Source organism: Taeniopygia guttata, chromosome 9 (assembly GCF_048771995.1).
Source record: "Taeniopygia guttata chromosome 9, bTaeGut7.mat, whole genome shotgun sequence".
NCBI classification, from domain to species: domain Eukaryota; kingdom Metazoa; phylum Chordata; class Aves; order Passeriformes; family Estrildidae; genus Taeniopygia; species Taeniopygia guttata.
In genome coordinates this window covers 6,295,613-6,318,056 of record NC_133034.1, presented here as the reverse complement: position 1 = coordinate 6,318,056, position 22,444 = coordinate 6,295,613, and the positions used below count along the sequence as shown (strand labels likewise).

The 22,444-nt window shown below is 49.9% G+C and overlaps 1 protein-coding gene across 5 annotated transcripts in view; it reads right to left on the bottom strand.

Annotated features, from left to right (window-relative positions):
- Positions 1 to 2,348: 2,348 nt before the first annotated feature.
- KY (kyphoscoliosis peptidase) overlaps positions 2,349 to 22,444 on the bottom strand; it is a 32,405-nt gene continuing 12,309 nt past the window's right edge. For 2 of the 5 annotated variants that reach the window (XM_072933438.1, XM_072933440.1), the window contains exons 4-14: positions 19,241 to 19,303; positions 17,215 to 17,277; positions 15,571 to 15,645; positions 15,395 to 15,427; positions 14,732 to 14,782; positions 13,536 to 13,618; positions 13,094 to 13,202; positions 10,387 to 10,504; positions 6,001 to 6,189; positions 4,858 to 5,048; positions 2,349 to 3,999 (exon numbers count right to left, since the gene is read on the bottom strand). In XM_072933438.1, coding sequence (XP_072789539.1) covers positions 3,089 to 3,999; positions 4,858 to 5,048; positions 6,001 to 6,189; positions 10,387 to 10,504; positions 13,094 to 13,202; positions 13,536 to 13,618; positions 14,732 to 14,782; positions 15,395 to 15,427; positions 15,571 to 15,645; positions 17,215 to 17,277; positions 19,241 to 19,303 — 1,886 coding nt within the window. In that variant the 3' untranslated portion in view covers positions 2,349 to 3,088. Of the gene's footprint in view, positions 4,000 to 4,857; positions 5,049 to 6,000; positions 6,190 to 10,386; positions 10,505 to 13,093; positions 13,203 to 13,535; positions 13,619 to 14,731; positions 14,783 to 15,394; positions 15,428 to 15,570; positions 15,646 to 17,214; positions 17,278 to 19,240; positions 19,304 to 20,283; positions 20,567 to 22,444 lie in introns of those variants that run through there. The other 3 variants (XM_041718215.2, XM_030280519.4, XM_072933441.1) reach the window with 3 other exon arrangements.

The following is a 22,444-nucleotide window of genomic DNA, read 5'->3' as shown; positions in this document are numbered from 1 at the left end:
ATTTCATTTTTTAAGTGATACCTTGTAAATAGTATTGTATTTCATGAAGATTTTAGTTACTGAGTGTTGCATCATGTTGTTGGTGTTTTCAGCAGTTCAGGAGACATTTGCCTTGTTTCTGATGTGCTCTTCCATATCCCTTCAGAGATATTTGGCAGTTAGTGTTGGCAGAAGGGAAGAGCAAGACTGAAGATGATCCATTTGCCTAATTAGCAGCTATAATCCTACAGTTTTTTCAATTTCTAATACCTGTAATAAGCAGCTTCATTCAGGGAGTAGACTAAAAATTTGAACTAATCTCATCTAAAGTATCTGCAGCAGGGGAACTGCTGAGTTACTTCTCTGTGTTGGTGTGTGTGTACTTTGTCTCTCCCTCTTTCTCTCATTGCAGATGCCCCAAGAGAACTGAGAATTCTGTTCCAGAGCTGTTCTCCTGGTGTTGGAACCTTGGCTGCGCTGGAGAACGTGCATTTTTTATGAGGAGGAGAAGGAGCTGTGTTTATCCTGGAGGGAGATATCACAGCAAGTGCAGACTTCTGAGGTGCTTTTATCTGGGGCTGCAGGGTTTCTCAGGCATTTTCTGCCTTTGCAGTGTCAAACCTCCCTTGGAATAATCACCTGGCCCTGGAAACTTTATTATTAATGAAGCTGAAGTGGGGGTTTGTGCCTTTGAACTTATGCCTTTAATAGCACTTAAGAATTTCTTGCACACTTGCAGGGCAGAGCCAGTTTGTTTTCCGATTGAGGCAAAAGTGTGGAACTTTTATCTGCAGCACTTCCTTTTGTACATTTGTAGAGTGGGAAGCTGTGCAGGCTTCATCTGTCTTTAGTGTGTTACAAATGTTCTGCTGTGGGTGTGACAGTGCTTGGGGGTCACTCCTTACTTTGATGGGTTAAATAATCTGGGACTCTGTAGATGTGTGGAATTGCAAATGCCTGGGTTTTGTGGAGTTGGGTTGTAGGAACAGGGAATACTCCCCGAGGTTATGCTAAGTAGGGGGCAATAAACTGTCCTCTCTACTCTCTTGAGGTCAATTTTTGTTCCCCCTGCCATCCTGGGACAGAAAAGAGCACATGGGCTTAGAGAGAGGGCTTGTGGAAGTGAGACTTTGAGACCAGGAGCAGGGATGGCATTCATAGCAGTGTCACCTGCAGAGAGGCTTTACCAAAGTGTCTGTTTGTGTGCCTATTTGTGAACATCAAATATGTGGTTCCATGAAGAGTGTCAGTACTTTGGTATCCTTGACCCTGTTTGGTGGAAGAAGTTGTTTTCTTTAGTCACTAAGCTCTCTGGGATGCTTCCTTATCCTGCCATTGTAAGAAGTGACGTACTTGACTGGATCAGCTTGACCTGTGAAATGAAAACTACTGCAATGTATCCTTGATCTGAAAAGTGGGATCTGAGAAAAAAGAACCCTTCTGCCAGGCACTAAAATAAACCAGGACTGTCTGTGCTGACAGACAATACTTGCTTTAGCCTTCAAGGTCCTTAGGCAAACAAAAGATTCCTGAGTCTGCCTTGCATCTGTGCTGCTCAGTCTGTGTTGATGCCCAGGGAGCAGGTGCCTGCTGGGCTCCATGGCTTGTGAGCGTTCCTGCAGGGAGGAGCTGCTGCCACCACTTTTTGAGGGCAAAGACACTGAGATGTTTAGGGAGGACTTAAAATCTACTTTTACGTTGCATATGGAAGCTCTTGTCGCCAAGTGCAAAAAGACCCCGAAGCTTTGCTGTGCTCCCAGCTTACCCTGGAGTAAGCCCTGCTAGCTTACATGTTGTGTTTATGCTTGCAGCTTCTGTCTGCAGCAGCCTGCATCCTCACAGAGAGTGCTGATCCTGGAATCCAGCTGCGGGTACTTAACCTGCTTAAATGGGAACTCAGCCCTGGGTGCTGGGGTCAAAGGAGTGACATAGGAGTGAGCCTGCTACAGGTGGGCAGCCTGTGAGTAATTCCTGGCACCCAGTCACTAAGGAGGGAATGTAGGAATAACCCTACATTTGCATGGAAAATGCAGCGGCTTTGGGAAGAGAATTCATATTGTTTGGTCAATGAAGCAGAGTGCAAAAATGTAACAGATTTATTTTCAATTCAAGCTCAAACATAATACCTCTTGGGTCATGCTAATGCTCACAAGCACCTGAATCAGTTACAAAAATGTTTCTCCATCTCAGGATGTGCAGTTGTGGTGAGATTCAGTAGAAGCTCCCCTTTGCTGTGTGCATGGAGGCATTTTCCAAGAGTACAGCACCAAATGGTTTGTTACATGATAATAATGTCACTCAGCCTGCTGTCCCATGTAACCCCATCAGTTTACAGCTGCAGTATTGCATAGACAGTTTGGAGGAAGGAGTGATTTCTGAGAACTTTATTCTCATTTTTACTGTAATTTTGGTTATGGAAACACCCTTATACTTCAGATATAATTACAGCATAAAAAGTCTCTACGATACTCTAATATAAAAAGGTAAAAATGATTTTGTTTATTGTATTTAAGAGCGTAAAAAGTATTTTTCCAGTATTATTGAAATCTGTAAGACAGTGACGTGCACAAGGAAACTTCATGTTGTATCATCTTCCTGATTCTTCTCTCCTCAGATGTATTTTGCAACTTGGCTACAGTTACAATGAATGTTGGTTTAAATATCCTGAAGTTCCTCATGTTCAATGTTGCTGCTCAAAACCAGGGTGCACTTTCTTTATCCTGCCCCATAACTAGGTGAATTCTTGGAGTAGCCCTTGTAAGACTTTTCTTATGGTCCGTAACTTGGAAACCAGCAATCCCTACTGGCACAGAATGCCCTGCAGACAGTCAGTTGTTTTCTTCTAAATCTTTGTCTGGACAGTGTTACTGAAATGTAGGTGATGGTTTTATCTCATGTCTTCCACTGCTGCTCCTTTTTTTAACAGGATTTTCTGCTTCCTTGACCATCTTTAAGCCTGCAGTCTGGCAAAAGCCTGCAAGTGTTGTCTGCATTTGTTGAAAGAACAGATTTGGTTGAGAGAATGAGCAATCTCCTAAAGCTGTGCTGATTTTGGGGCATGTTGGGGAGGTTGGTTCATGCAGGTGGGTGAAAGAACAAGGAGTGGGTGTTACTGGGTCTCAACTTCATATTTGAGGACGTGCGAGTAGAAGCTGTGGTTGGCGTTCTCGTGCACCATCACAAACACCTCTCTGCACCCCGAGGTGTTGCAGGTCCCCTCCCAGCAGCCCTTGTTCTGGGTGAGAGGGTAGGTGTTCTCAGCCTGGACCAGCACCTTGGCAATGCCGTGCATTTTGAGTTTGAACTGGACGTTGCGGTTGGCCGGCAGCAGGCCCGAGAGCGGCTCCACGATCTCGTAGTCTTGCAGCCACTTGCTGTAGCTCTGGGGGAAGGCTGGCCACTTCACCTCCGTGTTCAGGCACCTGATGAGGTAGTTAAAGATGTAATCATAATTACCGGGGTCCGACTTCTTCTTGGAGTAAATTTTGAGAACGAAGTTCCCTGCGTGCGGGAGGTGGACCTTCAGCTCGATCTGGTTCCTGCGGTGGATCTGCAGCACGTGCCGCCTGCCCATGTCCTCGGCGAGGCTGCTGCTGCCGTCGGTGTGCAGCGAGGTCAGGACGCTGATGTCCTTGCTCAGGGTGAAGGTGAGGGAGCAGCGCCCGTCGTTGGTGTGCAGGACGGGCTCGCTGTGTGACGGCCGCAGGAAGCCCTGGCGCTCTGAGAACCAGCTCGGCCCCACGGGCTGGTGCAGGTCCTTGGGGAAGCGCATGGCCTTGTCCACAGACTCACACTCCACCACGTACTCCAGCACACACTTGTAGACGTCATCTGAAGCCTCAGCCTTGGAGGGCTTGGCAAAGATCTCCAGCTTGTGGCTCCCTGTCTTCTGTGGGTAGATATCCAGCTCCATTCCATGCTTTTTCAAAGTCATCAAACCGTGTTCATCAGTTCCCTTCAGCTTAAACATAAACAACGTGGCAGAACGGCAGTCCACGGATACAGAGGCTTTTCCATTTACTGGGAAATGCAAAAGAAAAGAGGCTGCATAGGAGTGTCAGTACAGTTTTTAACCCTAATGTACCCCCTGTTCTGGGAAGGTTAATCTGGCCCAATAAGTTGCAGTTTCTCTAGAAGTAAAACCAAGAGCTGCAACTGGCAGGTCACAGCTTGTCATCAGTCTGCTTAGACCAGTTCCCCTCAGAAAGAAAGAGAGTGGCCTTTGTTAGGGAGATGTGCATCTGTCCTGTTCTGATACACCCTGACATTGAGCTGTGGTCTGCTAGAATGTGAAAGCCTGTGTGAAATATAACTGAAAGTGCCATCAGGCACGGTTGGATGGGGTTTGGGGCAACCTAGTCTAGTAGAAGGTGTCCTTGCCCATGGTGTGGGGTTGGAATGAGATGGGCTTTAAGGTCCCTTCCAGCTCAAACCATTATGGAGCTCTGTAATTCTGTGATCATGAAGGGCTGAATTAGAGGTGATTAGACCTGATTGCCAGCCCAGTAGCTGCTCCCAGGAGCTTCAAATTGCAGGAACTCACCAGTATGTAGATATGAGATTAATCTACCTCCCTGTGAGCCTGTTCCCAAACAGCTTGAAGTATTCATTACGTCCTAAAATGTTGATGTCCATAAGTTTTAACTCTGTTCTTAGCATTCACAAATTAGCCATCCAGTTAAATTCCTGCAGCTCTTGAAAAATCCAAGGGAGGGGGGTTTAAATGTGTGCCTTGTTCAGTTGTACCACCCGAAAGGTTTTATGTTAAAAGAGCTGCTGGACTCACTCAGGTTGCTCAGTATTGCCTGAAGAGGCGCACAGGGGTGTGTGTTGGATGTGGGATGCATGAGGGAAGGTGCTCCATGGCTCTTCTGTTACCTGTTTGGATGATGGGAGTCTCCGGGCGTGCGGCCAGCAGCCCCAGCGTGTAGAAGTTGCTGTTGTGCAGCATGTTGTTCTCAAACTCCTTCAGTGTCAGCGTGGGCTTAAGGAGCTGCCAGTTACTGTTATCTGGGAAGTGATTGTTAATGAACAGGGCCGGGTGAGTCAGAAAGTAAAACTCATTGTACCTGGGAGAAGGGAGAAATAAGGAAAAACGAGTAATTACAAATAGGGAATTCTTCCCCCGTGTAGTGGTGGTGGTTTCAGCAGGAGGATGTTGGAGTGGTTTGAGCTGCTGATAAACTGAGATCCGTGGGTTTGAAATTCCCCAGGCAGAGAAGAAACCTGAACTTTGGTCTTCTGTTTCTAGGGCAAATGCTGAGCTTTGGGATAAACCCTGAGTATTTGCACTACTCCCTTGCATGCACAGGCTCCTGGAAAAAGAAGGGGGCACTGAGTGTTGACTGCAATCAATTCACAAAAGCTGTGAAGACTAAGTCCACAGACTATTGCCTAAACTGAAGATGTGACAAGCAAACCCAGGTGACTTTTAGCAGTTTGTGACTTGCTGCTCAGGGCAACTACCTCTCTACAGGCTATGCTCCATGCCTTGTACAGGCAGCCTGGGTACCTTGCCCATGTCTTTGTGTAGGCGCATGGTTTGTGGTGACTGGGAATGGAGCTGGGCCCAGCCTCATCCCCATGGGCACAGCTGTGAGCAGCAGGTGAGCAGCACTGACACAATGAGCCATGGAGTGCCCAGGGGCACTGAGCAACCACCAAAGGGAGCAGAGGGCACACAGGGGCACTGCATCAACATGAGGGGATAAAAGGTTGGGCTAAAGAACAAGGGGAGCAGATGCTTGCAGCCTTCTGAAGTGCCGTGATGTTGCTCTGTATGGGCAGATGCCTGAAGCCTTCTGATGAGGTAAGGTGTTACTCTCTTTGGGGGAATGCTTAAAGCTTTCTGAAATTGTGTCGTGACACTCTGTGTATCATGGACGTCTCAACTGTGGCATATGCCGTGACAGCTTTGGGTCTTCCTGTGGCCCCAAATGTGTCTGTTTGGTTTGCCAATCCCATCAGCTTTCCTTCTGTCTTTGTGGAGGGCTTATGTACTCAGATAGAGGGGGTCTTTACCTGTAGGTGAACTTGGTGAAGGAATCATCCACAGAACCACTCCCCCAGGTGCTGTCCAGTAAATGCCACCTTCCCTCAAGGTAGACAGCATTCCAGGCGTGGTCAGAGTCCCCTGTAAAGGTCTGCCCTGTCTTGTACCCGTATCCCTTGGCATGTCCCGAGAGCTTCTTGCACTGAATCCCTGCAAGGCTGAAAGGAAATGATAAGCTGTAGCAGGAGAGTTCTCTGTTAAACCTGTCAGGTACTTCTGGGGAAGCAGAAAAGGTGATGATGCCTGAGGTGTTGGGTGGGGCTGTTTGTTTTTGTAGTCTGCGCAGAGATTCAGAGAGCATCCTGCTGGAGGAAGGGCCTTTTCTCTCCCAGTTTTGCATATTCCCTGTCTTTTTGCCTAATGCACCATCAATTCAGCACTGTTTGAGGATGACAAGATAAAGTGTGCTTAATTGCTCTCTGTCTTGTTACTCAGTGGAATCCCTTTGCTGCTGTCCACAATTAGCCCATGTAATTATAAATTAAAAGCACAGGCTGTTCTCTCCCCCTGACAGTGGGCCTGGTGTTTGACACCAGCTAAGGAATCTCAGACCTCACGGGATTGTGGATGCTGATTTAGTTTCCTGAAAGAATGAGCTTGTGCTTGCCCAGGGTAGAAATGATTAAATAGTCTCTTTCTAAAAGCATGATGAATACCTGCGTGGATGTGTAAATAAGATTTAAATAAGCACTGTGTTAATAAGCTCTCTGCTGATGGATTCTAACATTGGCATCTTATTTCACCATTAATCTAAAATTGCTTCACTTGGAGCGTTGTCTTTTGTGTAGGACAGCACTGACATTTTTCTTCTTCATAGAGAAGTGTGTTAAATGGAACAACTACCTTAAGTAATAAAGAGTGCAGGCTTCCAGAGCGAGATTGTCTGCATAATGTGGGTTTAGCTCAGGAGAAAAGTGATATTTATGGGGAAGATAATTAGCATGGTTGTTAAGAAGTTGAGGCCTGATAACAGATACTGGCTGGCAACTGGCAGTGCAATGGAGCTTGTAGGCAGGGCTGCTTTTCCCAGGGAGAGGATGCTGGTTTCCAGGGGAGGTGGGCACTTCAGCAAAGGAGAGGATGGAGCAGTGGTGGCAGGCACTGCCTGTTCCACGAGGATCCAGAACAAACAGGCCAGGCTGGAAGGAATGCCATGGAGAAACCTGGTGCTGCAGGTGGTCTGGAAAGCCCTTGCCAGCCTGCAGGCCCCTTTGAGTCAACTTCTGGCATGGAGCTGGGCAGTAAATCTGGAACAACTTTACTGACAAGACTGGTGAGAGCTTGGATTTGCATGATGTAACTGAGACTAGGAGCTGGCTTGGGATCTTTAGTGAAGATTTGATCCTAGGAGTTTCAAGGAGCTAAGTACCAAATTCCCACTAATTTCATGGGGATTGGATCTAATCCTTCCAGGCTTCTCTAGACGTTCTTGTTAGCTGGGATATTCAGAGGGAACATTAAGGGACAAGTTCTCCTCTCACGGTGCTCTCAATTACAGTGAACGTTGGCAAAGCAGCAAGAAGAGTTTGCGCTTGGATGTGTTCAAAGTTTTCAAAATAAAGACCAGAGCATTTAAGCTGGTCTCTCGAGTAATGGGCAGACAAAAATCCAAGCTAAAAAATCCTGTAAAGGAGCAATTCTGTATTGGTGAAAAGGGTCTCTGTATGAAGTCACTGACTTGTCTCTCATGTCAGTGACTTCATACAGATAAATTAAGCATGCAGAGAGAAGATTGGGAAGATCTCCAGAACTGGTTGAAGATGACCTAGATACAAAATGGACTGGAAGAACTGAATTAAGAAACAGTTGGCAACATTTGCTTGTGCAGCAAAGAGATTAAACACAAAGTTGTTTTTCTGCCTCAAAAAATGTAGGAAATAGTCTGGTTCTTGCTACAAGTGTCACTGGAATTCAATGGCATCTTCTTTCCTTTGATTTTAGGTTGACTTTGATCATTTCATCTAAAAAAGGAGCAAATCTGGCTTCTTCAGAAGAGAACAGAATGGTTTATGCTTGTGATAGGTAGGTGTACGCCTCTGTGCCTGAAAAGAGGGAAAGCTGCTGCCTGCAGGAAATGGGAGAAGCAAGAGGATGTGAAATCTGGGATATTTACAGACTGGTTAGGAAGAAGGGACATGGAGCTAAGTGATCAGATCCCCTTTAGGCAGTGAGGCCAGCTTTGCTCCCAGAGCTGCTGAAACCTCTCCTGGGAAAATAATTGTTGTGCCTTCATCACTAACCCTTGTGAGCAAGTGTCTCCCTAATTCCAGGCTGTGAGGTTTGCCCTAAATTGGATTCATGAATTTGCAGTGCTTCACTTAGCCAGACTCCTCGAGTCTGCTTGTCAGCTGAGAAGCCAGTTCTTGGTAAGTGCTGCTGAAATATTGGTCAGGAGCCTGTGTTTGCATTCATTGCTATCACACCTGATGTTTGGAAAGTGATGCCTTATGGCCAGCTTCCCACTATCCGTGCCCACCTTTCCTCTGTGACAGGAATCTCAGCTAATGGGAGGAAGTCTGGCTGCCAAAGCTGTGGTCAGAGGTGACAGTGTTGTGTCTGCAACAGGAATTGTTCCTTCTGGCACTGGGACAAGTAGGACTCAATCAACGTCAGCCTTTGCCTTCAGCAGGACTTTTGGGGGGACTCCTGGTGACTGGCAAATTGGTTTGTTTGTTCAAGTTCCCTCACAGGAGCTAGGGAAAAAAAGGCATGTCAAAACACCTTTTCCCCCCAAAACCTGGCTCTGAAAAGCCTTTCTGTAAGATGAGTGCTCTTTGCCTCCTGCCTTTCTGCTTAGACTCGGTGTAAGAGCAGCAGAGCATGGGGAGAAGGGATGAGGAGATCTCTGTGCAAGAAAGGGGTGTTGTCTTTAAGTACAGTTTTTCACAACAGGAGCTAAACATTTTGCTAATATTTGACAATATAATAGGCTGATGACTGGGAGGTTTCCTGAATCACATAGTGACTAATCAGCCTGGAACTGAGGAATCGAGAGTAAATCAACAGAGCCTTTAAATAGTCAGAGATATCCTTGGAAAGATTAATGCTTTTAATGAACTAAGCATATGCTTTTTAATGAACGGATGCAAATTCCCCCCTTCTAACTGCTAATAAGTGTTCCATAGGTTGCAGCTATAAATGCATACTTCACCATCCTATTTCTTTACTCTTTAGAAAACAAGATCCAATGTCATAGAATGGTTTGGGTTGGAATGGACCAAATGTATATTGTGGGATATGTTATTGGCTGGAAGCATTTATCACTTCAGCATCTGGCACAGTGTGCTGTTTTTTTTTTAAATCTCTCCTTTGCCCTGTACATTTTGTCTGTTCCATGGTAAAAACCTTCTCAAATCCCTTTGCATGGTGTGGAAAGCCAATTGTTACTTACATGCGCTATTAATAACTACTCTGTGATTTTTCCAAGGGAGTGGAAGCCCCTTCCTGGGAGGGCCACCTCGTAAGCTCACCCTATTAGAATTACTTTAGGAAGTCCCTTTCAATCCCCTCTCCCTGAGTTGTGAGGTCCAGTTTTCTCCTTTTGGGCTATCCTTCTGCCTAAGTCTGATCCCCAAACCTCCAAGCACCTTCATTGCTTTCCTTGCTGTGGATTTTGGGGGTTCTCCTTCCCTTAGGGATTGGGGCTGCATTCCTGTGCTCCCTACCAAGGAAGGGGCTGCCTCTTAGAAATGTCTTTGTGACTGCAAAGCCCTGCTCTGTGGGGAAGTTTAGGTGACTCATCCCCAGTGAAGTCCATGAGATTTTGTTGGCGGAAGAAAAGATTTTAGTCATTAAATGCCAATGGTAGCTACAAAATGGGAATTGCAGTATTGGCCTCAACAGTGCTGTGCCTTGAGATTGGGCACAGAACAGAGTGGGAAGTGCCAGGCAGTGTCCCTGGGGTGTTCCTGGAGGGGCCAGGGCATCTCCAGAGGGTTTAGGGAAAGCTCCCCCTGGGACTCTGCCTACCTCTTGCAAGGGACCGTGTTGGAGACAGCACTCCTTGTTCAAGTCTTGCGATGCTTTTAACCTTCACATCCAGATACCCCAAGGAAAATCCTACTTCTTCTAATCAAATTATCTCCATGTTTTCATCTGCCATTATGTTAATGCAATGCGAAGCTCAGCAGATGGCACCAAGTAAATTATGCTGGGGAGGGGGGTGGAGGGAGTGGAGGAGAGAGCAAAATTGACCTTTCTAGGACTTGCTGGTTTTCCACAGCATGGTTGGAAAGCTAAAGTTCCACGTCCTGCTTAAAGTCACATCAGTCAATGCAAAGGCAGATGGGATAGGCACGGACATGACAAGGAATGTTAACTCTCCCTGGCATCGAATGTTTCTGAACTTAATTTACCTGCACATATGTTCAAAGAGCTCGGCGTAGCCCTCACAAATGCTCTTGCCCATCTGCAGCACATCTCTGGGCTTGCTCGACAGCTGGCTTTTGTTGTGGTAGCCCACGACGTCGTATTCTGGGGGAAGGAGCACAGACAAGAGTTCATCCAAAAGCCTGAGGCAAGGGGACCGAGGGACAGCAGGAGCAGCACTTGGGTTGCTTTTTGTCTCCCTGAGCAGAGGGGAATGAGCTGTGGCTGTGCTGGGGAGGGTGGCCTGGACACTGCTGGGGCAGAGGGACAGCTCTGTCCCTCATCACCCTTTGCTCTAAGCCTGGGCTGGGGTTCAGCAGTTGAATCCAAGTGGGAGGACAACTTTGATTTTTGGACACAATGGGTGTCCTCAGGAATTGCCCTCAAGTGGAGGATCTACAGTCGGAAGAGTTCTCAGTATAAACCGGAGCACTCTGCATTTGAAGGAGTCGGATTGGTGTTACCTCAAAAGGAACCACTGAGACTTTTGTACTCTTTACAAGCAATTTATATTAAAAATACTTGAAAAGCAGCTTGTTGGGAAGCACTTGAAGTGGTTTGTTGCAAGTGAGTCACAGAATTGTACAATGGTTTGGGTTGGAAGGGGCATTAAAGCTGGTCTCATTCCAATCCCCTGCCAGGGGCAGGGACACCTTCCATTAGACCAGGTTGCTCCAAGCCCTGTCCAGTTGGTCATATCAATACCTGGAAGCTCATGAAATCTTGATTTGCTGCAACGAGTGCACAACAGCAGCACAGCAGGACTCCTTCAGACACAGAGCTTGTGGAACTGGTCTGGGAAGGTAAATTCAATACCACCAACCTTGGCCTTGTCCACAACCTCTTTCTTAAAATACAGATGTATTTTTCTGACAAAGCTCTCAGGAATGCTGCATCAGCTGCTTCCCCCTCCCCTCGGTGCTGAGGCAGAGGAAGAAAAGCAGTAGCAAAGCTGTGTGTGTGCTTTGATGAAACGCTGCCACTGCTTGTCATTTATCTCAGGGGCTCAGCTGATGCCTCCTCATCGTTGGCTCCAGGCACTGGGAAAGGCTGGCTGCTCCACCCTGGCTGTTCACTGACCACCAGCAAAGCTACAGGGCACTTTGAGAGGTGCTGGCTCCATGGGGCTTTCCATTTGTGCTGCAAATGACAGCTAAAATAATTATTTCCTTTAGTGCTGATGCTGTGTGAGCATAGCAGCCCATCACAGGCAGGAATTGAAGAGAGTGGGAAGAGATGCCCAGAGAGCAGTGTTCTCACTTAAAATCCATCCAAGGAAGGAGTTTATGACATCAATGCAATTCCAGGATAGATACATTGCATTTTTGCCAGCAGATTTAAATTCCCACTGTTTCTTTTCTGTGTGTGTAAATAAGGCTCAGTCTCACAGGAAGGAATGAGAGCCAGGGCCAAGGTGGTGTAAAAGATCTTGTGAGGAGATCCCAGCATAGCTACCAGGGCCAGAGACATCCCCTGAATGCTGAGGAGTATGGACTGACTCCAACCAGGCCTGGCCCAGGTACTGTGGGCAGAAATGGGTTAACAGTGGGCAGACAGAATAACCAGTGCTGGGTGAATCAAAGCCTGGGCTTCAGGACATGCAGTGAAATTCAGCACTCTCCATATTTCAGGGCAAGACTAAAGCAGTTTGGGACTGACCTAACCATGGTAACCCTGTAGCTGCTGATGTCAGTGGGTGTGAGATGAGGCCAGTGCTGCCCAAACTGCTCTTTTCCTCTCCATCACTTGGCCTGCACTGCAGCAGTGCCTCATCGGGATGTGTCGGAGGTGAGGGAAAGGACAGCTCTGCCTCTCTGCCCCAAGACTTAATGTGAAATAAACAGTTTTGCTTATGTTATGCAAAATGCCATCATATTACAGTTTCCCCCCATCAAGGCACTGGGGTGGCAAGAACCCCTTTTGATGTGCCAGATGGGAGAGGCTACAAGTGCTGCCTCCTCTTCCCATCTCCTGGTTATTGTGTAACTCCAGCCTTTGGACTGAGTAGGACAGGGCAGGGGAACCTGAGTGGTGGCCGCTCACTGGAGGGTTGAAAAGGTGCAGGCAGGAACTGCAATCATGCAGGTGCCAGTGTGGGACATGGAGCTGGATGGTTCCTGGTGGTGCCTCTGTGACACTGGGACCCTCCCAGAGCAAAGGCACCAGCATCAGACTGTGCTGGAGGGGCTGTATTGGGCTGTGGGGACTTGGCACAGGGATGGAGATCAAACTTAGGTTTGAGTCAGAAGGGACCTTAAAGATCATCTCATTCCAAACTGCCTACCACGGGCAGGGGCACCTTCCACTAGACCAGGTTCCTTCTGAAATCTGGATTATCACCTGCTCCCTGCTTAGCCCCCCAAAACTGGGCTCTGGTGGCGTGGGGTGGCTCTGAAGGTGACCAGCAGGCCCCTGGTGTTGGGAAGCCTGACTTTTGCTCTGGCTCTTGGATGGTCACACCTCAAATGGAGTTACAGGTTAATCATGGGCACACAAACCTGGTGGAGCCTGGCAGTGTGAGGAGAGAGACTGGGAAACAGAGGTGGTGAGAGAGACCCTCTGGATGCATTTCTGGATAAAGCCTTCATTCCACTCCCCACATGGAAATAACCCACAAATTCTGAGTAAAATGCCACGGCAGTGGGACAGGGGTGACAGCAACAGCCTTATCTTCAGCTGGGGGCCTCAGCCTACCTATGTGATGGCAGATCCACATCCATATGGCTCGAACCTTTTCCAGGTCAGTCCGGGCTCGTTTCAGCAGGGCTTTGACCAGTTCCTCCACGCTGTTTGTGACATTCACCTGTGTGTGGGGAGGAAGCATTGCAAGGTCATGGTGAAGATCTGCCCTGTGGTAGAGCTCCTGTCCTCCCCATTTCTTGTTCTTCTGAAGCCAGTGAGACCCCACCTGCCAGAGACTGCTCTGCCTCCAGCTTCCTTAAAAATAGAGCTACAGTGCTGTAGGCCTATGTATTTTTGGTTATAGTTCCCAGAGCAGGATTTCTTTGCTAATGTTTTCTCTTGTTTGGGAGATTCTAATGCCATTGCCCCATAGCTCAGCCTGTGCTGGGAGCCAGGTTTGTGGAACGTGCCGCAGGGGAGCTGGGAGGAGGACAGGGGCAAAAACAAGACTTACTTTTAATGCGTAGGCATCCAGCTTCTCTAATTGCTGCAGATCTACTGGCATGGATTTCAAAGAGGATTTGTCCCATGGATATGCTGGGAAGAAACAAGTTGTTATTGTTTTGGGAAGGGAGGGAGTTTTTCCTGGCAGTATGGTGGAACAAGGGGACAGAGCTCCTGCCTGGCCCATGGAGACATCCATCAGTGGGTGCTTAGGGAGCAGAGGACACGTGGGCACCCACTGGAGGTCCCTGCCAGCTGCATGGAAAGCAGGAGCCATCCTGTCTAGACTGCTAGGATTTGTGCAGTGCTGGAGCATGAGCTGCCCCTGCAACTTTGGCACTGGGTAACAGCATGGAAAATCCTGGGATATTGTATGGAGGGGCAGGAGAACAATGCAGAAGTATCAGGGAAAATCTGTACTGCGCAATCCTCAGAAAATACATGACTTCTTAAAAAAACCCAGCAATAAAGAGCTGGGTTTCTCTGGGAGTTTTATGTGGTACAGGACCACAGTGCTGCAGGAATTCAGGCACATGAGGAATGCAACACTAGGAGCAGTTGCACTGAACCCTCTGTGCCTACCCTCTGCATCTTTGCAGGTTCTGAGCTCCTGGTTCTATTCAGTGTGAACAAAGGGTTAATAACGTGCTGTAATTAACCAGATAACTGATTTTTTTTTTTTTTTAACAGTCTTAGAATGAGCTGACACTGCTGTCTCCCATCAGGGAGCCATGGGGAATTGACGGACATATCCCTGTGCTGGGCAGGCTCTTGTCTGCCAAAATCAGCATGTAGGCACACAGCATGTATTTCTTTACAGGCTGGTTTGTTTATGTGTATTTTCCCTGAAAAGAGGTGTTACACTGACCTAAAGAGAGAGAAAGCAGATTTACACATTTAAAGGTTCCCACTCTCCACAGCACTTAAAATTACTTATTGCCTTTTAGGTTAGGGGATGGTCTTTTTTTTTTTAAATGTGGTTATCAGGTTTTATCTTTGCCAGGTTCTATCTGCAGGGGTTCTGTGTGGGAGTGGGATCCCCATCCAGCAGTCCTGTGCCTTGTGCCTGTTTGCCTTCCCTTGGGCAGGGCTTGGGCAGGTGTGACGCTCCCAAAGCCACTCCCCTGTGCCACCCCGAGGGTCAGGGGCTGGCTGGGGGAGCTGGGCACTGCCCGTGCTGATGGGTAGTTCTGCACAGTTAGTTACCATGGAGGTCCTTTGCTCCCGGTGGCCGCGGCGCCTCAGCCTTCTGGAAACCTGCAAAGCAGAGAAGGCGGAGGGAGGAAGGAGGTTGTGCCCGCAGAAAAAAAGACAACTAGAAATAAATCATTGTGGGGAGCGGGATTGGGTGGAAAAGGCTGGAACTGAGGCTCCTCTTAGCCCATTCCCTTGTGTTTGGACATGGATGTCAGCGCCCTGTGGAGTGTGCTCCACATCCCCTCCCTGCGCTGAGCACACATTCCTCAGCAGACCAGCACCTCCTGTTCTAACCTGAGGGTTGGGGACATCAAACCCCAGCCCACCATGGCCAAGCCTCTCCAGGCGTGGGAGAAGGGAGTGCTGAGCTCCAGAGCTGTTAGATAACCTCAGTGGGAGCTCTGCTCACTGACGTGGCTGGTGAAAGGCAGCTGGGGCATTGCTGAGGGACCCTGGAGTGTCACCACCCGCCTTATCCCAGGGCCAGAGGAGGAGGAGACACCCACACCCCAAAAGCAGAAGGATTTTGCTCCTCAAGTCCCAGTCATGGGCAGGGTCCAGCAGCATGTGCCCTTTGGCAGCCTCCCCATGGGAGAAATGAGCCTGAATCCTCCTGGGATCACCTCCCAGGGGAGGGAGAGATGGAGACACTGTGACAGAGCAGGGCCTCACCTTTGTTGTCGTGTCCTCTCAGCCTCTGGGAACCTGCAACAAGCCAGGCAGGGTTAGTGGGATCCCCTCAGCCCTGCCCAGGCTCCCGGGTGCAGCATCCCCTGGAGCTCCCCAGCTCTGCAGAAAGGGAGGGAGGAAGGGCTGAGCCTCTGCTGGGGTTTAAAGCTGGGCTGTACCTTTTCCCAAGGAGAGTCTCTTGATGAGCTGGGGGCTGGTATCCTCGTGGTGAATCTCCACTGTCACTTGGGTTCCTGCAAGAAACAATGATAAACCCCCTGAAAAGGGAAAACTAGGAGGAGAGAGGAGGAGTGCCAGCCAGGCAGCTCTTAACTTTAGACAAAGCAGCTGCTCTGGTGATAGCCAAGGTTTATCACCATGTTAAAGAGCTCTTGATGGAGCTACAGCAAGCAGAGAATCGATGTCTTGCATTGATTTTTCTTGGAATTAAACAGAGAAAGGCTTGAAGTGATGAAAACGGTTGGACTTGTGATACTAAAATGTCTGGCAAAGGCCATTGCCTGTAAGAGGCAGCATCCTGGAGAAGCCAGCTGTGATCCAGGCATGCCCTGATGCTCCAGAAAAAACTCCCCTGGGAACCTGACCTCTGGTCTTTAAAGTTTCAGAGAGGGAAATACCAGAAAAAGAGTGAGGGAATCTCTTATAAAAACTACCTGAACTTTTTGACAGAGGCTGCATTTTTTGGTCTGTATTGCAGAAGGGTTTGCAGCTCTTGAGGTTCCCAGGAGGAGCTCCATGTGCCCCTGGGCCTCTCTTTTGGATCAGGCAGGAGCTACTCAGGAGACTGAAGGTCAAGATGTTAATGCACCTCGGGGCTGCCATCCAGTTATACCTCCTATACCTCATGACATTTGGGGTTTTCCTTTAAAGTCAGCTCTTGGAACTGGCTAATTAGGCAGGAATCTGCATTTTCATCAAAGAATAAGCTTTTCTGCAGCCTTTACCCTTAGAAAAGTGAAGTTTCTCCTGTAATTGTGCAGAGAGATTCTATGTCCTTGAAGCCCCAAAACCAGAAAGCAAGAAAATTGTATAAGCTGTAAAAACCTAAATCTTAGAGTTCAGCTGCAGTTCTGGGATGGTTGCAGATATCAGGGTGTCAGAACAGAGCTGGCTGGTTTATTTTGTCAGTTAATTCTAAGATAAAATGAAATTGTTTCTTAAAGAGAAGACTTTATGCAAATGGTTTGATTTCCTTAAAATTTTCATATTTTTGGGTCCTTTTTATTGCTCAAAATTATTTTTACTTTGCTTTTTTGTAGGTTTTTGTGCCCAGCTTTCACTTTCAAAGTTTCCCCCTATAAATTAGAAATCTTTGTTTTCAAGAAACAAACTTACTGGTGATGAATGCCTTTTGCTGATGAGTTTAAAAGGCATTTAACAAATGAAAAATGTAATTCCACATGAATTTTTCAACATGCTTTATAGCAAAGCTATCATTACTGTAAAAACTGGTGGCATGAAATGGTTGCTGGTGCTTTTATGATCTTTTATTTAATTATTCCTGATCGAGATATCCTTCATAAATAATCATAGAACAGTTTGGGTTGGAAGGGACCTTAAAGATCTTCTTGCTCCACCTCCCTGCCACTAGACCAGTTTGCTCTAAGCTCAGAGAAGCACTTGCTGCTTTGAGCTTGTGTTTTGTGGCCTGACAAGTCCTTGGCCAGCAAGTGCTTTGTGGGACAGCTGTCCCAGGGTGGGATATTTTCTCTCTTTTGGGATATTCTGAGGTTATTTAATTGGAGAAAAAGCTTGTTGGGAGCTCTGTGAAGCCCTGCTCTGTTTCTTGGCTCAGCACTTACCTTTGTCAGGGCCTGAAGTGATGGGTGGTGTCTGCTCACAGGGATCTGTGGGGCCACGCCGGCCTGGGGGCACAAAGGGAAACATCTCAGTGCCTTGGAGAGAGCCAGACAGTCGGCAAGGATGGGGTTAAATCCACCCTGTTCAGGGGTAAGGAATGACTCAGGAAGCTCAGCTCTGTTCTTCAGATTGAAAGCTCAATTTCTCCAGGTCTGGGGTTCCTGACCCCTGCCCAGCCCAGCCTGCTGCTGCTCGGGGCGGCTGCTGGGCCCGGGGGTGTTTGGAGAGGGGGCTGGGAGACAAGGCAGGGCTGGGGCTTGGAGCAGAGTGGGAACTTTGGTGGGGTTGTCAGCAAATCACCCTCACCTCTCCCTGCTGGGAGACTCTGGCTGCCTGGGACTTGGAGTCCTGGGGCAGAGGGACTTGAGGCACTTGACGGCCCAGGGCTCACACTGGTGGAGGCAGCACAAGTCCATGCCCAGGGAGGGAGCAAAAGCCAGGGTACACCAGGCTCTGCTGGGTGTGGGCCAGGGTGATTTCTCATTTTTTTAGTGTCCTGGGATCCCCATCCCAGCAGGAGCCAGGGGGAAGCTGGATCTCCCAGCTTGTCAGAGTCCATTTGTGCCATGTGGCCGACAAGGACCGGTCCCCAGAGCGACGGGAGCCTGTGGAGTGGGGCCACAGCCTCTCTGAATCAGTGGGGCTGGGGATTATATAAGTTTGAAAATATTGTGGCTGCACCAGGGGTGTCAGAGGACTCATAGGGACACTAACACGGCTGGTGAAAGGGCAATTCATTAACTCTTGTGGTGCCAGAGGAGCCAAAGCTCTGCCTGCTCCTCTGGGGCCTGAATTCCCCTCTCCCAGGGGTTTAAATTGTGCTTAAGGTAGGCCTGCAAGGGAAGGATTCCCATGTGCATGCTAAACACCCCTGCCATTAATTCAGGGTGGGAAATGATCAATATCAACCTCTTACTCACTCATAGAGGAGGCTGACTCTGCAGCTCTGATTGCAGAACCTCTTGAGCATGACAGAGGGAGAGAAAGCAGGATATTTATCTGCTTCCTGGAGTGGAGGCTTTTGTTATCTGCTTTGTAAAAAAAGCCCCAGAGTAGAGCCTTGCCATGAAATATTGTTTGCTCCTAGACTGTGTGCAGCCTCCAGCCACCACTGATTACAGAGGGACTTGGATCAGGGCTCCTGCCAGCATCCTGCTGGGAGCAGCCATGGCTTTTGCACGCTGCTGTTGCTTGACCTGTGGAAGAAAAGTTCCTCCTTGGTGTAACTAAAATCCACTGTCTGCTACCATGAGAATTACCTGTGTCTTGCCCTACCTTTGCCCCTGCCTTTCTCTGCTAAGCCATGGAAGGCTTAGACTGACAGGAAAACAAGAGGGGTGATCAGAGTCCCTTCCCTGGGAGCTGCTTCATGGTTCTGGGGTCATTTCCTCAGATGTTCCTCAACTATGTTAGGGCAGAACCCTGGGAATTGGCAGTGGAACATTGAGAACTAGAATCCAAGAACATCATTCTTGGTCAGCAGTCCCACCTGCCATGTGCTCAGTCTCTGAGGGGGGAGATGAAGGAAGGGACTGGTGGAGAGAAGGTTGAAAAGGTTCTTTGCATCTCCCAGACCCTACTTTAAGCTGTGTGAGTGCTGGGGAACTCTCTGGAAGCTCTAGTTGCAACCTGAGCAACTGGGGGCACTGAATTTCCCCTGCCTCAGCTGGCTGTGAAATGTAAGAGCTGCATGCACTTGTAATCCGACCGAGCTCCAGCTCCATGGCAGGAGAATCCCTGTGGATGGATGTGTGGGGGCTTGGCAGTGCCACCACCCCTGTGCATCCTGTCCACGGGGCATGGAGGGAGGGTGTGCTTGCCAGGGCCCTCTGTGTGCCTCCACTGGAACCCATGAAAGTCCTGGAAAGGGATGGGTTGTGTGAAGCACATTTTTGCTCGAGAGGCACAGCTTGGAGCTTTGGGTTGTGCGCTGGGGTTGGTTTCTCACAGAGGGAGAGGGTGACCTACCGTTCAGGTCTGTGCCCTGACGTGGCTGTGCTCTGCTGTTTCCATTGCCATCACCCTTGGAACCTGTAAGATAGAAATGGGAGATTGGCAGGGTCCTCCTGGACTGAAGTGTTGGTGCTGCCTGAAGGCCAAGCACCCCCAACCCTTTCATGCAATCCATTATCCCAGCTGGTGCCAGGTGTCACCAGGATCCACCGTCTGTCTCATCTGCAGCCTTGGCTTGCAGTCCTTGTTGCTAAAGTATGAAATACCAGGGGGCAGGCAGTGCAATAGTCCAGGCCTAAGCTGCTTTGGTAGGATTTGCTCTGATTTGAGCAGGTGCTGAATGCCGTGCTTGATGGAGCATGGACACAACTTTGTGATAATATTGTGGCCTGCTCTGCCTATAGGTGTTAGCCTGGGACTGGTTGTCTGAAAATTCAGCTTCTCTCCCAGGTTTTAGAGCAGGAATACTCATTCTCCTCCCTTTACTTCTGCAGGGAGGCTCCCCTTGCAATTGCAGAGCACAGCTGTAACTTTTTGGAAGACCCTCTGCAGGACAGGGAGTTGGGCCAGGGACACTGTCCCAAACTGTAGCTATAAATGGCTCAGGACAGTGAGCCTCAGAGACAAAGCCTGGGCACGCTGCAAACAAAACACTTCTGCTGTACTCCAGGGTGCTGGAGTGGGGTGAGACCGCCGAGCCCTCTCCCTGCTCTTGCTGCACAGCCCGGGGAGCCCGTGGGGCACCTGGCGGCTGGTGCAGGACTCAGCCCTGGGGTTGTGTCCCTGCGTGTCCCTGCGTGTCCCTGCGTGTCCCTGCGTGTCCCTGCGTGTCCCTGCGGCTGCCCCCGGTGTAGCTCGGAGCGTGCCTCCAGCAAGGCTCTGCTGCACCGGCCGAGACACGCTGGGCTTCGACACAAAAGTTGGCATTTTGGAGTTTGGCATCGTGCGTGCAAAGAGGAGAAGGAAGCCCAAATCCCGCTCCAAAGCTGCCGCTTCTCTCTCTCCTCCGTGTGAGCTGCAGCCCTGCCCTCCCTCGCCCGCTGCAGGCGCGATGTTACCTGCGCCTCGACCGCCTTCCGTCTGCCCCTCTCGCTGCCCTTTCTCCTTGCTCGCCGCCTCCTCGGGGCGCACAATAAGCAGCAGATTGATGGTGACTGCGCTGGCATCTGTCTTAAAGTCCATGGTACCCATCAGCGCATGGCCGGGGCGCGGGTGCTGCCGCCGCTGCTGCGAGCAGCGAGTGCTGCCCCGCCGGGGCGAGGCGGGCCCGCCCCGCGCAGCCCCGGCCCTGCCAGCTGCACCATCGGGGCTCTGCCAAAGCCGACCCTAATGAAGAGGTTACAAGTCACCTTTGAAAGGAAACCGCAGGAGGGATCCGTTTCCTAAAGCAGAGGAAGGAGCTGCGTTTCGGGCGGGCGGGGGGTCTGGTTTCAGAGCGTGCCCCCGGCTCCCTCCCCTCTCTCTGCCCTTTTCAGCTTTAAGCACTTGTCTACACTCAAATCCCCCAGCACCACTGTTCGCTGGGGGGGATTCGCTTCCCGGCGCTGGCACAAATCCTTAAAAGGCTTTCTCTTTGGATCCTGTCCCCCGGCAGAACTCAAAGGATGCTTAGGAGCGTAAATAATAACAATAACTGCTGCAGGAGGAGGGCAGCGGTGGGGAGAAGGGGCTGGAAAGGAGACATGAACCTTTGAAGTGGGGAGAATCGGTTTCTGCAGGACCGCCTGCCGTGGAAAGGCACAGCAGAGAAGGGAATTGCAAGCTTCAATCCTGACTGTCCCAAAGGATCCAAAAAAATCCACCTCTCTGCCCCATCAGCCCGCGAGCCCGGCTGTCTGTGGTAGCTGGACACGGCTGATCAAAAAGGAAAGCCCTGCAAATCCCTGGCTTTCTAGTAACTGTCCCAGCCCACGAAACGGGGGACATGAAGGGTTACAGTGCGGGTTAGACGGGCTCAGCTGGTCCCTGCAGCTCGCAGAAGGGGCTGGCAGGGACACACGTTCTAATTTTACCCCTGGCCCCTGTCCCAGCCGTGCTGCCAGCCCCCGCCTTGGCCCGGGGTCCCGGGGGAGCGACAGCACCTGTGGGCTGAAGGGCTCTCAGCAGCCTCGGGAAAGGTTGTGGGAGGCACCCGCTGGCACAGAGGGGGTTCGGGAGCTTGGCATGGGCAGGGGGCCTTTTTGTGAGTGTTGCTGGGGCTTTTCAGGCAGGAGTGTGAGAGCAGTGGGCTCTTCTACCTGCAGGTGGGGAAACTTGTCCTGGATCCACAGACAGGAACTGGTACTACTACCTAGTGTTAGGTTACTGTGTTTGGAGACACGGGTTTTCCCGTGGATCTCTATATAAAACATGTCCCCTCCCAATCTCCTGGTCCTTTTCTGTTCCTGAGCCCCTTCCAGAGCATGGACAGCTGATATGCCCCCGTGCTCGCCTGCAAATCCAGCCCTAAGCAGCTCCTCAGCATATCCAGAAATAGCGTGTGGCCGCAGGGAACCTGCATCCATCCAGCTCTGCTGGTGCCCCGTGGTACAATCCTGAGCCCCCTGTGCCTCCCTGGATGGTGCCACAGCATTCTTGCCAAGACAGGAGCACCAGGGATGGGGTGTGCCTGTACCCCCCAGCAATGCAGCCGGAGTCCCATGCCAGGATGGGTGTCAGTGTTGTTGGGGCCCAGGATTTGCTCTTTAGTTCATGCATTAGAGGAATTTTTGTTCAGAGTTCAGGTCTGGCTGTGAGGAGCTGGCTGGAGGTGGTTAAACCTGGTGAGAAGGAGGAGGATGAGGAGGAAGGAGGGCCAGATGCACGCTGAGCCGTGCCGGACTCTGCCAAGCAGATTTCCAAGCCATCTGGGGTTTGCCCATCTCCATTTCAGGTCCCTGAGATTTATGGCTGGAGTGAATTTCCAATCACAGTTTCACCATCTGCCTGTTGGCCTTTAGCACCCCTCTGTCACCTGTCACTGAGCCCCGCAGCTCCTGCCTGGTCCGGAGCACCCTTTCCTCCCCGGCCGCTCACCTGGGGTGCAGTTCCTGCTCCTGGTGTCCCTTCTCCCTCTCATCCCAGGTGGGACAGTCTGCTCTCCTGAGCTACATATTGGCATAGCTAAATCCTAAGCCTGGTGTCACCCAGGTCCTGCACCAAAATCTGCTCCAACCCTCTTCACTCTGCTCCTGCCTCCCCTCTGCAGGGATTTCCCTGTGTGTCCTGGCCTCACTGCTC